Source organism: Juglans regia, chromosome 4, assembly GCF_001411555.2.
Source record: "Juglans regia cultivar Chandler chromosome 4, Walnut 2.0, whole genome shotgun sequence".
NCBI lineage: Eukaryota > Viridiplantae > Streptophyta > Magnoliopsida > Fagales > Juglandaceae > Juglans > Juglans regia.
In genome coordinates this window covers 23783595-23801659 of record NC_049904.1, presented here as the reverse complement: position 1 = coordinate 23801659, position 18065 = coordinate 23783595, and the positions used below count along the sequence as shown (strand labels likewise).

The following is an 18065-nucleotide window of genomic DNA, read 5'->3' as shown; positions in this document are numbered from 1 at the left end:
TCATGTGCAAACGTTAATTGATTTAATATTAAAGTTTGATATTTCAAATTAAAAAAGATTGAAAATTGAAATGCAATGATTTAATATTAAAGTTGTATAAGCTAACATTAAAAAATATTGAAAATTGAAATTCAAAAACATTAGATATATTAAATAATATTGTTCATTACATATGATAAAAATAAAGTACAAAATACTCATAACGTGTTGGTTACATATTTATTAAAATGGTTAGTCAATGCGTTGACCTTTGTGTTTAGAATATCTATCTGATAAAGAACATCAGTGACAAAATCTCTAACACTCTGTTCTACTGATGCGATCTTTCAGTCAATGTGCGCAGTAATATCTGAGACCATCGCATCAATCCAAAAAGGCCGTGCATCTCAGTACTCCCAACACCGGGCTCAGACTGGGTTGGAGGAACAAGATCTGGTACAGGACCAAGCTGACGTCGAGCATGCCCCTTCCATTGTCCAATCCTCCGACGATGTGTGGTAATGTCGATGGGGCTCATCTAATCTATCATCCACTCCTCCACCTTAGGTTGCATACTCTGGGGCAGTAATAGCTTGGTAATGAGGACTTCATATGGGAGGTTGTCCGTGGAGACAACACTCACCTCGTAACAGATCCTCTCAAAAATACGAAGTGGCAAGTCGATGGGCTCTCCACGTGTCACTCTTATAAGGAACTGTGCACGAGTCCGGTTAAATGCGTCCTTATGTCCCACAGGATTTACATTTGTCGCAACAATAAGATGCAACATGCGGAAAAAATAGAGAAGCTCTACCTGGCTAAAGGAGTTATTCCTATCAATCTGGTCTTGGTCACTCTTAATGAGAATGTAGAAATCCTCAACTCGGCTATCATCCTCCTCATCAGTATCCCCAACCTCCGACTAGTCAACTGGGCCAGTAGATGATGCAGAAGTGCCTACATCTGCATCTACTCAGGATCCATCCATAGGCTAAGCATCTCCTACAGTCGATATCTCAGCTACGCGAAAGATTCCCAAAAGCTCGTCAATGACATTCGTCGAGACCACAAACTGAACATCGCATATTATCACGGTGTGAGAGGATGCATTCTTAGGCATAGAGCACATCTGAATATAAAACTCCCGAACTGTTTAGGGGTATATGATACTCCTCAATGTGCAGATACTCATTCAACCTCTCGTAACGAACATGTCTCGAACGCTCTTCCGCTCCCATATGAGTCCGTGAAAGTGGTTGATCATGACTTCTCATTCAGACATCACTGTTCGAGCCTCGATTTGAGACGTTTCCTCGCTTGTTCCTTCTGTTTCCATTTTCTTAGTGGTCAAAAGATGAGCTATATCCTGAAAGAAAAAAAATTGAATAATATTAATATTATTATGCATATTATGTACTGTAATCTAAATTATTTCACGAACACGTTCGAACATAACATATTATGTTCGGACGCTAAAATTAAACGTGCGAAAATTTTGATTTTTACATTTGCACGTTAAATTCCTTTAGAATAAGCATTCCAACATAAGATGAGTTACATTGGAACGTGATGGCTAAAACACACATTCGAACGTACAAAACATATCACGTTTGCACGTGAGGAAGCTATTGAACGTATTTAATAAGACGTGTGAACGTACATAACTATTAGTTCAAATGTATATTTGGTTTATGGTACCTGAAAGATTTTACATTCGCACAAATTCGAAATAACGTTCGCACGTATGTGCCGCTCAAGAATATGAATGATCGTACATTCGAACGTTAAAAATATTCATTCGAATATAAAATATACACACTATCAATACGTTTGCACATACTATAGAACATTCACACTTTATATAACTAACGTGCAAATGTGTATGTCATTTTCCTCATTCGAAACATATAACATTCGAACGTTATAAGACATAAATGGCTGAGTCGATTCAATCATTCCCTAACACCTCAAACACGCAAAAAGTGGCCAAAAGTTATCGTATAAATGAAGTATAAACTTCAAGAAATCTTTCTATAGTGGCTGTTTGGCCATTGGCAACCCGTGGTGGTCGGAAAATAAAGATGAAGGTCTGGCCACTAATGAGTTTCAGAAACCACTAAAACCTCCATTAAACATCAAAAAGAATCTACCCAAAGGTTAAAGCTACCTCTTTCTTGACGTTTGGGGTGGTGGCGACGGTGCAAGTGGCAGTATACGACGGAGGGAATGGATGTTGGGTTTTGAGAGAAACTGACTTTATGACTTTTCGCGTTCGAACTTGAGCTTTTAAACATGTAACATTCAAACATTTAAGTATAACGTGCAAACGTCAAGGGATGAGTGAGAAAGACATCCAAATGTTTCAATTATAATGTTCAAACGTTCAATTACTTAATTCATGTGTCATGAGAACGTTATGTTAGTACGTGCGAACATTTGTTACTTAATGTCTGAGACATGGGAACGTTATATTGGTACGCTTAAACATCTCTATAATAGATTTTAAATAATTTATACTAGTATATAAGTTATAGTACTAATACATAGTGCACTAGTATAGTATATATACTATATATATATATATATATATATATATATACTAGTATGGTGTTGTTATTTAGTTTAATAAAATGTAATTAACAACTAATGTTATGTACTAACATATTATAAGCTAATAATATATGTTATACTAATAATACTATGTACTAGTATATAAGTTATATTAGTACATAGTACACTAGTATAGTATATATAAACTATACTATACTAATAATATATGTTGGATGATAATTGATTGTAAATATGTTTAGATATTGTGAATATGTTAGATAATTGATTTTGAATATGTTTGGATATTGTGAATATGTTGTTAGATAATTGATTGTGAATATGTTGTGAATTTAATAAAAATATGTTGTGAATACATTGTAAATGTATTGGTATTTAATTGTGAATATGTTGTGAATTTAAAAAATGAAATTGAAAAAATATCTTGAATTTTATAATATTGTGAATTTTACAATTAAGTAAAAGAATACTAAAACAAAGATAAAAGAGTACTAAATAAGAAATAGCATACTTAGTAAATAACTAATAAAAAATAACTAACTAATAAATAAATAATAGCTTTAACTTGAATTTAATTTATATATACTAATATAAATTAGATAATAAGATATTATACAAAAAACTAATTCATGATAACATACTTATTAAATAAAACAAATAAAATAAAAGAGTATTAAGTAAGCAATAGCATAATTAGTAAATAGCTAATAATTAAATAATATTTTTAACTTGAATTTAATTTATATTTACTAATATAAATTAATTAATAAGATATTATACAAAAAGCTAATTCTTGATAATATACTTATTAAATAAAACAAATAAGATAAAAGAGTACTAAGTAAGAAATAACATACTTAGTAAATAACTCTCGACATAGCTTGTGTAACGTATATATGTATATGTTATTTGTTAGATTGTGTATGATATTGCATGAATAACCTTATACCCGTTTGGGAATTAGTGTTCGCTCAAGTGCTCACTAATTCCTGAATTGTTCAGTGTGGATAGTTTGAGATTATATCATCTATATTGTACATTTTTGTTACTCCTACTTACACGTTTAGTATGAAATTTGGGTGTCTTCCTCATTTGTTATTCGGGTATACTGTTCACGGGGTGTGCTCTCTGTGAATATGTATAATTGGAGAACTATGAGGAGGTGCTACCGAAGTTTCTGCTGACATGGAAAGTAGAAGAGTGACAAAATTTGTATGAATGATATAATCTTAAATGGGATAGGTCCAACTACCGAATATCTAAAGAGTAGTGAGGATTGGAGCACGTGATGCATGTGAAATTAGTTTGCATTATACTAATCGATAAGTTTTTTTAGAAATGGATAAAAGCTGGATCCATCTTGGCGATAGACTTAGAAAGGACTATGTTGTGTATACACGTAGAGTTAGAGCCTTTATTGATTTTGCTCGAGCCTCTACTGTAGTCGTGATTATATTAAGTGTTCATATCGATGGTGCAAAACTATGTGCGCTATGTGATTGGATGAAGTAGAAAGTCACATATTTATGAATAGTATGGATTTGGAGTATACCCGATGGATATTGCATTGTGAGCTATACGAACGATCAACCGAGGTTATGTTCAGTCATGGTATTGATATGCAGTATATGGATGAAAATATTAAGCGGGGTGACCTTAATGAGCGGGATGACATGGAGGAGGAGATGTTGGGTGATATTGAAGCTGAGATGTTTATGGACGAAATGGATGAGTACGCCGCCTCAAGTGACCGATGGATTGACTCGGAGAATTTCTCTACAATGTGGGAAGATGCAAAGCGTGAGCTTTATCTTAGATGTACAAAACACAACAAAATGTCGTTTATTGTGCGACTGCTTCACATTAAGTCATTATGTGTGATGTCGACAAAAGCAATCAACATGATCTTAGACTTGTTTAATGAGGTGCTTCCTGAAAGTTTTGTATTGCCGAAGAATTTTATGAAGCATAACAGTTGAGAAAATGGTTAGGGTTTGAGTAAAGTCCATACATGCATACAAGAACGATTGTGTTTTGTTTTGGAAGAAGAATGAGGAAAAACAGGCTTGTCCCGTATGCGAAAAGTTGAGATGGAAGGGTAAGAAAAATATACCGATAAAGATTTTGCATTATTTCCCGTTGAAACCCAAATTGCAAATGCTATATATGTATTAAAAAAAAAAAAAACAGCTCAAAATATAAGGTAGCATGAGGAGAAAAGAGTTAAAGATGACGAATATATGAGGCATCCAACTGACTCATTTGCGTGGCAAAGATTTGATGATCAATGCCTAGAGTTTGGCAACGAAGCTCGTAATGTGCATCTAGGACTAACAACGGATGGATTCAATCCCTTAGGCAATACGAGTACAAGTTACAACTCTTGGTCTGTATTGTTGACTCCATATAATCTTCCACCATGGAGATGTATGAAGGCGCCAAACCTTCTGTTAACATTACTTATCCCTGGCCCAAGATCACCTGAGAATAATATTGACTTATTCATGCAGCCGTTAATTGAAGAGTTGAAAGATCTATAGAAACCAGGAGTCAGAACTTTTGATGCATATACGTCAACATCTTTTCAGATGCATGCTACAGTAATAAAGAAGATAAATGATTTTCCAACATATCGAAACCTTTTCGGTTTGAGTATTAAATAGAAATTAGCATGTCCCACGTGTAATAAAGAAATTGCAAGTAAGTTGTTAAAATATTAGTAGAAAATGTGCTTCATTGGTCATCGACGATATCTGTCAGCAAATCATGCATGGTGAAGGGAATGCGCTAAATTTAATGAGAGAGTTGAGGACAGAATTGCATCAAATGAGTTGACTAGGGACGAGATAGTCGAAGAGTTACTAGAAGTTAGAGCGAACAATTTTGGCAATGGTCAGGGAAAGAACAAGAGAAAACGAGATGCTGCATAATTGAATTGGACAAAGTGTAGTATTTTCTTTGACTTTCCGTATTGGTCATCATGCATGTTGAGACATAGTTTGGATGTAATGTACATAAAGAATGAAAATTAAACATAATCTGTATTTGCGAATGGAAGGCAACAGGGTAGTTATGCCACATGCATGTTTTATGACGACAAAGGATGAGAGGACATATTTTTGCAAATGGTTGCAAGGTGTAAAGTTGCTAGATAGTTATGCGTCCAATCTTGGTAGATGCGTGAGCCCTAATGACTGAAAAATAAGTGGACTGAAAAGTCATGATTGTCACTTATTTTTACAGAAATTGTCACCGACGGGAATTCTAGTGAAATTGACTTCTAATAGACGTGTCGCCATAATCGAACTTTGTATGTTTTTCAAGGATTTGTACTCTCAGGTCGTAAATCGGTATATGTTACGGAAGATGGAAGAAGACATTGCTACTATACTATGTAAATTCGAGCAGATCTTTCCACCATCATTTTTTGATGTAACGGTTTATTTAGTAATATATTTACCTCGAAATGTACTGTTAGGTAGCCCCATGCAATTCCTTTGGATACATCCAATTGAAAAATATTTGGGAAGATTGAAGCATACTATTAGGAATAAAGTCTGAGTTGGGGGTTCAATAGCATGGGCTTATATATAAGATGAATAGTTGACATTTTGTTCTCTATATCTTCGTGGTGTTGAGACACGATTTACTCGTGAAGAACGAAATGCTGATCTTGTTGCTGACATTCTCGTGAGCTATCGGTATTTTTTCAAAATGTACGACTCTTGGATGCAAACATGATACGACTTAATTAATAGAGAGTTAGGAAAATCTTGGTGGTACATGTTGAATAATTGTCAAGAAATTGATGACTATCTCAGGTATGTCATTGAATACTTAGAATAATTCTAATTAAAAATATTATTATATAATATGTTATGTACTGCACATATTATATTCTTTTGTACGTCCATACAGTGAACACATAGACAAACTTAGGACAGAAGCCATAGAGAATATAGATGCGAGACACGAAGAAGAATTTCTTGGATGGTTTGAACAACGCATATGCATTTTAAATGTCTCATGACTTAAAATCACTTTGAACCATTTTAATTCTTATTTACTTTTAATAATTTGTTATTATTTCAACTGTTAGATTTTGGAACAACATGCTAATGATCCCACATCAGTTTATTCTGAATTGCATCAATTGGCCCGTAGTCCCTCACACAAAGCACTTCAATACATTGCATGCACAGTTCGAGGTTATAAATTTCATACTATGGATCGTGAACATAATCGAAAAATGCAAAATTGTGGTGTGTTGGTCGAGGGAAGTCACGGACATATGACATTGTCTACTATGGTGTCATTCATGACATTATCGGATTAAAATACCTGTGTGAGAATGTGACATATGTTTTTAAATATGATTGGTGGGATATAGGCGGTGGTAGGGTTTCGATACATAGGGATAGTCACTTTATGAGTGTCACTACTGCATGTAAATGGTACGAAGATGATCCATTCGTATTGGCTTGTCAAGCTACTCAAGTTTATTACTTGGTTGATCTAATGAAAGGGGTCAATGAATATAATGAAGACATAACTTGGCGAGTTGGACAAAAATTTGTGTCTCAAAATTTATATGATATAGGAATTGTACCGGATCACGATCATAGTAGAGACGAATATAACACTCCTATCATAGAGGCCTACCAGGAAGATGGAGAGGGTATTAATTATTTGTTGACCTTGGTGCACTTAAACTAATCGTTTTATATAGAGATGACATCCCACCCGTACATCTCGACTCATCCGTATTATGATCATTAAGTTCATGAAGTAAGTGAAGAAGAAGAAGAAGAGTCCAAAGAGGAAGTCGATGAAGAAGACGAAGAAGAAAGATGATGATGGCGAAGATGTTATGGAAGCCAATTTTGAAACAAGCATGGAAAATACATTTGGAAATGAAGAATAAAAGTATTCAATATTTTATTTGTGTAGGTGATAATACAATACATTTTTTTATAAATTATTTTATAATAATTTTTTTAAAAAATATTAATCATTTTCAAGAATGCCACCAAACGAAAATGAAGAAATATGCCTCTTCTCCCAAGTCTCAAACCCGTTCACGACTTCCCAACTTAGGACTCCGCTCCTGAACAAGTTAATACACAGGATACAGATAGCCAGTCAACACTTACCAGTAAGAAAATTTTGTTGATAATTAATTATATTTCAATACTTTAAGACTGTATTTAATTATTTTTAAAGTATTAGTTGATGCATTGTCACGTCGCGGACGTGGCTACACACGTGGTCTTGCTTTAAAAAGAAATATAAGGTATGGAAAAATTAAGGTCAACATTACTGATAACTTTACTGGAGGAGTGGACGATAATGCAACATCGCTTTCCTCCTATGTCGGCACACTAGTCCGAGCTTATGCCTCATTTTATGTGCTATCATGGAGAGATGTTCCAAATGAAGTGAATGATCACATTCGGAGTCGTATATTGGTGAGTTTATATACGTACGTAAATTTTTTACAAATGTTTTGATTTCATATTTTTGATGCAATTCACTTCTTAAGATGAAATCGACCTCAATTTTGGTCGTAGCGATGATGTGCGAATTATGAACGAGTTGATGCCTACATTATTTTGGCGTCATAATGAACGATGTCATGACTACTTTAAGAAGTTTGAGACATTAAAAGAGGCTGTTCAGTTCCCTTTTCAGAAAATGAAGTAAACGATTGGAGGAAGTGTTGTGATCTTTTTGCAAGTCTAAATTATCAGCTATTCTAGATTTATTCCCTGTAAGTTATTTACATCTATATTGGTTTCATATATTATATTTAACATTGTTAATTTCTCCTGCAACACTTAAATTCTATCAATGTACAGAATAGAACGACTTTAACAATCCACCTTCGCGCCGTCTCAACGTCATTCCAACATTTTGCTGATAAAATGGTAATTGATAACTTATTAATTCTCACTAATTTTTATTATATTCTTTTATTGAAGTAATAACATTATTTTTTAAAATTACTAATGTAGTTTTGTTAGAAATGTTATGATTTTGAAAATTTCTCCTTCATTCATGTTTATGCTACTACTCATATTGATGAGAGCTATGAGTGGGTTGATCTTATCGCTAAAGATAATTATGTAAGTGAGATTATTTTATGTGAATAGATTATGTAACATGTGAATTCATATTATATTTAATTCCTCGTTTCTTTTAATATATTACTTATTGTGTGTTTTTGTTGTAATTGCAGGAAAAAATGATTTAGATCCAATCAACCTCTGAGGAATCCTCTCCTGGTGACATAAACATATTCACGAAAGTGCTCAGGACCAAATCTGGTTTGGTAAAAGGTTTGAGACGTTCTTTCAAGTGTGTGGATTCATCCTCTAAGACCTCGACTTCGGAAGTTAACAATCTTTCTAAAGATTAAATTCAGCACGCCAAGAAATTGAGCAGATGAAATCAAGGCAGCAGGAGTTGTTGTCTATCTTATTGCAACAGTCTGATTTAGAGACACGTTTGCAAAAGCAACAAAGAGACCGCGATGAGAGAATATGCATTGAAGTCCAGGAGCAAGTGTAGAGGGAGATGATGGTCTAGAAGGAATGTGTTATGTCAATTCAGCAAGATCGTAATGGGAAAGGGAAGAAGAAGAAATTATCAATATAGCATTATCATTATCATTATTAGAAATTTTTATTGTCTATTTTTGCAACTCTATAAGACATTGTTAGTTGTTACATTTATAGTGTAATATGAAACAATTTGTATGCTTTTTAATTTTATAAAATTACTATTTCTGATCATAATGTTCACATGTAAACAACAAACGTTCAAACATGTCTTCACGTTCAAATCAACATTCAAACAAAATACCCGTGTATTCAAACAAAACGTTCGAACATAAGGCACTACGTTCGCACATTTTAACACACAAACAATCTAAACATTCGAATGATTAAAATTGGTACGTGCAAACAACAAACTGACATCCAAACGTAAAATTCTTCTCCTTTAACATCTGAATGCTACATTTAATCGTCTTCGAGTTAACGCTCGAACATAAATATCATTCGTTCGAAGAAAAAACAACGAACGTCAATTTTTTTACGTTCGAATGTTAATCAATTGGGTTTACGTTCAAACGTTGGTTTATATATGTGAATATTACTTTTTGTGATGGTTTTTAACTGTTACAAAAAATCATTACGTTCGAATGTTACATCTCACAGAAGACTACTAAAAAAAAAACTTTTTGTGACGGTTGAACAGTAAACTGTCACAAAAATATTTTTTGACACATTTTAGTAATGGTCGTGGTGACAGTCTCAAATCGTCACAAAAAAGTTTTTGTAATAATTTGCTTATTTTTTGTGACGGTTTCGTCCGTCACAAAAGTTAAATTCTATTATAGTGAACGGAGATAAGGAGTTGCATTTGTTGGAAAAATACAGCATTAGGCAGAGATTAAAAAGAAAAGTGAGAGCATTCTAAGAGTCATCTAGCTATATACTTGTATCGATTTACATGATATACAAAATTATTCTTGTAATTTTTAATTTAAAATTTTAGAAAATTAAAACAAATTCATGCATTACCAAAAATAATAATCTCAAATTCTAGTGTACAAACTTTAAATGAAAAACTAAAAATATTTTGTATATCCTCTATATTATGTTTTAAATGTGCTGAGAAACTAAGCAATTTCAACAATTGTGTAAAAACTTATTTTTCTACTATAATTTTTCTTAGGAATTGAGAATTTTCTCTATATTAATTGTGAATGAAAAAATAATCTAAATAAAAAAAAAATATTTCCCAGTGTTTGTTACATGGAAATATCTCATAAAACGGCTGCTTTTCTGATGGCATTTTCTATGAGAGGCTTTGAAAAGAATCTAAATCCTAAGGGATAGATAGAAGCACAGGAAAAATGGTACTTTACCTAATCATTTTAATAGAATCCCCACTAAAACAATATACATTACGAACAATTACTCACCAGTAATATAATCCGACTTCTCCTTCCATCCACTCAAATAATCTGTCAAAAGGCATTGGTATATGGGTCTGGCTTGCCTTCTGTGCAAAAGTAATAAAAAAGGAAAATGCTAGGTCCACAGAAAGTCTTTACCGAAACCATCCCACCGAATGACCTGGCTGCTGCCAGGTGGAAAATTTTCCAAAAAATAAAAATAAACCCCCCGAACTCGTCTGGTTCCAGGCCTCATCTCCCTCCTCATTAATCCCATCGACCTCATTAATCTCCCTCGTCCAACTCGTTTGGTTCCAGGCCTCATCTCCCTCTTCTCCTACGAGCCCTCCTCTCCACTGATTTTTTTTAATATTTGTAGATAAAAATCTTAATATTTGAATAAAAATAAAGAAAAAAATGAAAGAAAGATTACCGCTTGGAAGAAGGGAAAAACGATGTCGGCTGGACTGTAAGTAGAGATCTATGCTGAAACTAAAGGGAGAAGGCGCCGAGACAGTGTACGCTGTAACGATACAGAGAGGCAGGGATGAATGGTAGGGACGGGCTTGTCTTGGATTCTTTTTGCTTTTTGACTTTTTTTTTTTTTAAATCACGTGAGCTGAATGGCAGGTTTGATTTTTTTTTTTTCTTTTTTTTTTTTTGTTAAAATCACGTGGGACGCAGCTTTTTATTTATGTTTTATTTTTTACTTTTCTTTTATGAAACGTGGCCTGCCAAGTCAACTATACATGTCATTCGGTAAAAAATTTCTGTGGCTATTTTCTGTGGTCGTAGCAGCTCCCAATAAGAAATCTCCTGCTTAAAAAGTTAATGTCTAGTATTGCATGTTGTTGAGGAATAATTTCATAATTCCTCATGGATAAAGTTTTGAGTATGTTTATAAGAAATGATCAATTTTTTTTTGTAAAATCGATTTTATGAGATGAGTTAGATTCATGAATTTCTTCACATGTTGACAAAAGCCACAATTCTTAATTTTTCCTTTAATCTTGCATACTTTTTTAGAAAAAAAATAAATAAATTTGAGATTCACATAAAAAATTATATTTTAATAGTGAAACTCACTTTTTTCAAAAAGAATATACGAAACTTGTACTCTAATACTGTATTTAACATTGCTCATATAAATTTTTTGTCAAAATTTTATTAAAAATAAATTTAAAGAGACCAACGAGAATGTCATTGCATTTGTTATGTTATTTGCAAGTTGGTATATAATATATTATTTATTATAAATATTAAAAAACAAAGAAATATAAGTGAAATGCCACTCTCACCGAGAGTGGCTACCCAAAAATAGTTACCGAATGACTTTTTTATTTTTATTTTTATTTTTTGTTTTTTTTATTTAATGATTAAGGAAATATTTTTTAATGAGTTTGTGAATTTTATTTTTAAAAATGTTTAAATGGGTATAAAAAAATATTTGAAAAAAAAAAAGAAACAAAACAAATTACATTGTTCGGTACAAAAATTCGTTGAGAGTCTTGGTGGCCTAGCACCACTCGAAATATAAATATTTTTTATACTAGTTGCTATGTTCAATGGCTAGATAGATTTTTTTTTTTTTTTTTTAAATTAGCTTAATGGATAAATAAACAATTTTATTTTTTATTGAAAAAGTCATAGTTGATCAAATGTGTTGGGAGAGATTAAAGTTATTGTAATGAGTGGCATGGCGTGCCACTGTACGGGAAAAGAAAATAGTAAAAAAATAAGGGATTCGGCTTGTTGATCAACAGGTAATATTGGCCATTGATCTTTGTAACCGGAGATGTCCTGTTATTTTTACACAGGAGGCAAGTCAGACCCTTGCTACTTTCTATGCATTTAGGATGCAATTAGTAGTATTATCCCATCCCTTCTTTTTCACTGGGGCAACATCATATGATGTTATTGAAACAAGAGAGATGCAAATAGATAGTAGATCCCAACAATAATGCCATTGAAGTTGAGACAGTGCTAACTAAAATAACAATAGTTGGAAATGGACTTTTTTTTTTATTGGCACCGGGTGTCATGAACAACGTCCCGACTAATCTCAAGGGTGCACAGGCCCTCGGCAAGAAATTTTCCGTAAGTGCACCTTGGGTAAATCAAGAGAAAAATCCCCCAATCCTATGGCCCCAAGAGATTGTTTTGCACCCAAGGCAATTTGAACCTTAAACCAGGGGAGAGCATACCCCCAAGACCAAGGTCTTTACCACTTGAGCTAATCTCCAAGGGTTTAGTTGGAAATGGACATTGTTGATAGTGGTAATCACCATTTGTTTCTCTGTATAATGGCAAACCAACATGTTTTCCTTTAAGAAAAGGAAAGGAAGAAATTGAAGGATAGCCAAATACATTAACGAGATCAACATTTTCCACAAATAATTTAACATCCCACAATTGCTAGAGTGACCATAGTAAGTAACAGTTGGTAATCGCAATGTAGTAGCTTTGATTAGAAACAGGGAACTACTACAGCACAAGCCTCCATAGAGATATATAAAGCATATCAAAGCTCGAATATTAGTGTGAAAGTAAACTATGCCTTGGATTTTCCAGCCTGGAGAGATTGAATTCTCTGTTGTAGCTTTAATATCTGCAAGATGACAAAATCGGTAAAAGCAATTAATGTCTGATTGAAATAAATGATCTCACACTCTATAAAAATAGCATATTGATCCAGCCACACCCTGTTTTTGTATTTAAGTTCATTCACAATAATTCATGGGATTATACATTAAAATATGAAAGAAAAGGGCATAAAAATATACAGTTGAAATTTAATGAGCAAAATATAAACAACTAACATATTTTAGCTACAAAGTATCAACACAAACAGGAATGTATTCAGTTCTATGGTAGACAACTCCACACACCAGAATACATCACTCTTCCTAAGTTTTAAGTTAGTTGAGGTCAAGGCTGGCTTAGGCCACAGAAAATATCAACATAAAAGATATGAAATAGAATATGGCCCCTTGATAGCTGAATGACAAAAACAAGAGGGTTTTAGGTTTGTGTTGGCCCTTACCATAAGCCATTCCAATTATGGTATAATGGCAAAACTATATATTTATTTCCTTTTTTCTTTTCCTTTCTTCCTACCAAACGTTGGGAGAAATAGCTCTGTAGTTAAGGCCACCTGGTCGTATTACTGTCTTCTATAATACACTCCTTACTGTACCCTAATGGTACTCTGCTTTGCACAAGGGAGTACGCATGATTTTACTTTTCCTTTCCCCCTACCTTTTAACTATATAACAAATAGCAACCTCCACTCCCCTTTCATTCCCCTCAGCCCCCTTTTCATTTAATCCAATTGCCTGAGGACAAGGACCAAATGTTGGAAACCCCTGTTAACAAGATTCATTTTCTTTTCAAAGTTTGTCCACTTCTTGAGAGAATTGAAAATAGCGAGGCCCAAGGAGGACCTAATTACTCCACCTTGACCTTTCCTTCCAATCCTCTCAACCAAATGACAAAATAGAGTGCCCCATCCGCCCCCCCTCTCTCTTTCATATCCCCCTTCTTTCTTCATAACATCAAAGTCCAGTAGTTAGCCACTCCTTTCTTAGGGAACAGTAGGTTTGACTTCCACATCATACCACTCCGTACCAAGCTTCCATCACTAGTCCTTGTCATTATACTACTATCTATCTATGCATGTATTTTCAGCCTAGAGTCTCAAATCTTTTGCTTCTCGGATAGCAGCAAAGGATGCAGCCTGCGTTGCGGGAGATGCCCACTCTTAGGGTTTATTTGACATTTTGCACAACGATTTTTCCAGAAAATCTCCACAACGCAAGCTTGGAACTACAAGAATGGAATTTTAGTGTAGATGTTGGTATTAACATCTATCATATGTCCTGATGACTAGGTATAAAATTCATGTTCTTTCAGACTTCCAAATTCTAACAAAATCAAAGTTGAATCAAAGTTTTCATCTTTGATACACATCAAGATTCTCAACTCATTATCATGCTACAGTGAACTGAAAAAAAAATATTGATATCACACTGTTCTGAAGAATCAGAGATATTTGGAATAACTTGGGCATTATGAGAGTGATGTGTGAGTGCTTGTCACGTGTGTGCGTGAAAGGAAGAATACAAACCGAATCTCTCTTGCTGTTTTGCTTCTCCTCCAAATCTTGAAGAGTTGTATCAAGTCGTTTCCTGTCAGGTAGAAAATGTTCTATAGTCAAATATCAACAAAAACAGAAATAATATGGCAACGGCAACAATGATGCTGATGATATAACAAGAACAACAAGAAAATGAAGATAAATAATTTGAAAGTATAGATAACAGGAGAAGATTGAAATGAATAAAACAGGAGAAGAAACATCACAGGCTCCATGAGTGGAAAACTCAAACCCCATCATGCCTGTTTTTCAGTAAATACACATCAAATTATTTGTTGGGATGAAGTGTAATAGCAGACATGCGAAATAGGTTTTGTCCTAACATTCTGTATTTCTCATTCAGTTTATTGCCTCTCTTACAATCCAATGGGGTTAATTCATACTTCAGGAGATTTGTTTGTCATGGATTGAACATTCGCAATGTCAGTAATATTTTACCACTATGATCCACAGACTCTTCCGAGCAAAGGACCTCCATTTCCATCCACAAAGAAGTAACTATAGAAGTCGTATCCCCTTAGTACAAGATGCATGATGCTACGATTCAAATAGATAAAGTGAAGCTTCAGCTGGGTTTGCCCATCCTATGAAGTGTGGACTAGGAAAATACCAAGAATTGTCATCTATATTGATATCTTATATCCTAATAAAAAAACCACAAAAGGACCAACAAAAAACATACAATTGAAATCAGATATTCAAGGTTGATAGTTCCATGAATCTGAATTTTCAAAAAGTGGATACAGATGCAAAAATTGATAGAATTAGCTATGGACAACGTAAAATATCAGAAGCTCACAATTCAGCAGACATATATTCGATCCTCTTGCGCACATTAGCATTTGCCTCTGCCAAATCCTGCTTCACAAGTACTGGACCGATCAATTTGTACACATTTGCATCTTCATTCAGCAGATCCAACTCCTACAAACACAAACAAAGAATTTAAGCCTAATTGTTACCTAATCTTTATCAAGTCATACGGATTATAATTACAGCCCTGTTCACTTACAAATAGAAAAGAAAAAACAAAACAGAAAAGAAAAATAGAATTCTTCATTCCATCAAATAAACCTTGATCAAATCATACAGATCACATTAAAACCCTGCGCAGAGTGTTCCCCCATGTTTAAACTATACTCTAACCTTGCAGCTGTCAGGAGTACTCTGAAAGTTGTTTATACAAGTTTTTATAGAGTGACTTTTGACCCATATCTCATTGCAATGTGGTGTAATTGCATCAGTAAAGTTTTAGCAAAGAGACTGTTACTTTGCTTGGATTCGCTTGTGAGCCATAATCTGACTGCTTTTACCCCTAACAAAACAATATCTGCAAATGTTTTATTTTCCCAGGAGATGGTGAAAGACTATCATAAGGATAAGAGTCAAGCTAGTTTTTTTTTTTTTTTTGATAAGTAGAGTCAAGCTAGTTGTGCTATGATAGTATAATGGATGAAAGCTTTTAACTCCTTGAATTGGGTGGTTCATTCTTCACTGCGTTCTTGTTTTGGTGCTCCTTCCAAGTAGGTGAATTGAGTAAGAGAATGAATAAATACTCTGAGATTTTTGTTGCATACTTGAAATAAATGCCCTTGTAGGCTATTTTGAAGAGAGAAGGGATCTAAGGCAAGGGATCCACAATCCCCCAACCTTTTTGTTTTAGCAGTGGACGTGTTGTCTAGATCAATTGATGAAGTTTCCCTTGGTTATAAAGCTTTCAATTTTCACACTAATATTTAGAAATTCAGCTCACAATTGTCACTAAATGTTAACTTATTCATACGAAGAAAAAAAACAACCACCTTGATCCAGTGCCAGCTCAATGATTAAGCCATCAAGGCAGTTGCCTAAGGCCCCCCTATAAATACCTCAGTACATTTAAAAAATAAAATAAAATAAGATCTGAAATAGGATAAATATTATAAGTTTATTTATAATTATGATGATAAAAAGCCCGTGCATTGATGAGTAAAAAAAGCCTACAATTCTTTCAAAATATAAATGATATTAAGTGATCTCATGTTAAAATCTAGCGGTCTAATTTTAAATTTTTCTCTTAGGCCTCAATTTACATTGAGCCGTCCTTGCCTTGATCCGCATTTTGAATATTTTTGCGGGTAGAACTTCAAAGGAAAGAAAATACTTACAAAAAGAAAACAAAAATATTTTCACTTGGCAAATATCATATCAGAAAATAATATAGCTGCTGAAAACCTTGAGGACGAGCTCGTTCTCACCGAGCTGGATAGTGTACTTTTTTCTCACTTGGTGATTCTTCGCAATATCTGAAAAAATATATACCGTCTAAGGCTCCAATTCAAGAAAAAAAAAATCATACACCTCAACACACATACATGATGCATATAAATGTATGTATTACTGAGAAATGGAGGAATTCTAAGAGACTTAGGGTTAATTGAAGGGAGAGGTAGGTAGGGATCGGAATATTACCTTTCTGGATCCTACTGAGATCGTTAGCTTTGGTCTCTAAGTCGCGCTGTAGCTCCCGAAGAGCGGCTGGGGAAGCCATTGGTGCTCGCTTCTCCTCCTTCTACTTCTTCCGCTACTACCGTTGGCTTCTCGTTTGGTTTTGAGCTCGGTTGCGGATCCAGGTTGGGCCTGAAATACATTAATCTTAGGGCCAAGTCAAGTATGGACATTGGACAAAGATTGCGATCGTTCGGGCCTGCAGCCCATCTGGGGATTAACTTTAAATCATTTACAATGTTTTGCGTTAAAAGTAGAGGTTTTGGCCTATCCACATTAGACTATTCATATAGAATTATCTATCTTAAAGTCAAAATAATAATATAATATTATATATTTTAATAATATTTTTTTAATAATATTTTTTTATACTTTACAAATACATTCTATATATTAATTAATAATTTAATTTTTACTTAAAATTATTATTTTTCAATGAAATTTTCCTCAAATTCTAGGTTTTATACTCATGATCCAAACACATAAAATTACAAGCAATGCTACTCAGTTCTTTATTATTTTATAATCTTTAATCACAACTAAAATAGTAAAACGTTTCAGTACTAGTAAAGGGAGCAGGGTAGGAAATAGTATTAAGAAATGTTATATACTGAAATCACTTTTTGTGATACGTTAGATCTACTTTACAATAAAAATAAATATACAATCTGATATATCATATCAAGCTATATTGATTTATAAATTTATTTTTATAAAAAAATTTGTGACCAAATCATTTCTAGTTTTGGCAATTGAGATCAACTCAATTCAGTATAAATTGAGACTGAACTGAAATCAACTCATTTCAACTCAATTTATTCTAATTTTAAACTGAGTCTAACATCCAAACATTCAACTCTCAAATCAATAAATTCATCTCAACTCAAAATTTCTTTACACGTAAAATCCATA

The 18065-nt window shown here is 33.6% G+C and overlaps 1 protein-coding gene across 1 annotated transcript; it reads right to left on the bottom strand.

Moving 5' to 3' along the window:
- Window positions 1–12846: 12846 nt before the first annotated feature.
- Window positions 12847–17255, bottom strand: LOC108990178 (prefoldin subunit 6-like). The gene is made up of 5 exons (XM_018964062.2): window positions 17118–17255; window positions 16881–16951; window positions 15466–15590; window positions 14637–14697; window positions 12847–13118 (listed from the first exon to the last, which is right to left on the bottom strand). Exons 1-5 carry the CDS (start codon window positions 17194–17196, stop codon window positions 13062–13064), a joined length of 393 nt encoding a protein of 130 aa, XP_018819607.1. The 5' UTR covers window positions 17197–17255; the 3' UTR covers window positions 12847–13061.
- Window positions 17256–18065: the final 810 nt, after the last annotated feature.

Bases quoted from the DNA above. Each gene is read 5' to 3' on its own strand.
- LOC108990178 (XM_018964062.2), bottom strand. From the start codon at position 17,196: ATGGCTTCCCCAGCCGCTCTTCGGGAGCTACAGCGCGACTTAGAGACC. The intron at 14,698-15,465 runs GTGAGCTTCTGA...TCTACCTGACAG, and splicing joins GAATATATGTCTGCTGAATT to GAAACGACTTGATACAACTC. The intron at 13,119-14,636 runs GTTTGTATTCTT...GTCATCTTGCAG, and splicing joins AAAACAGCAAGAGAGATTCG to ATATTAAAGCTACAACAGAG.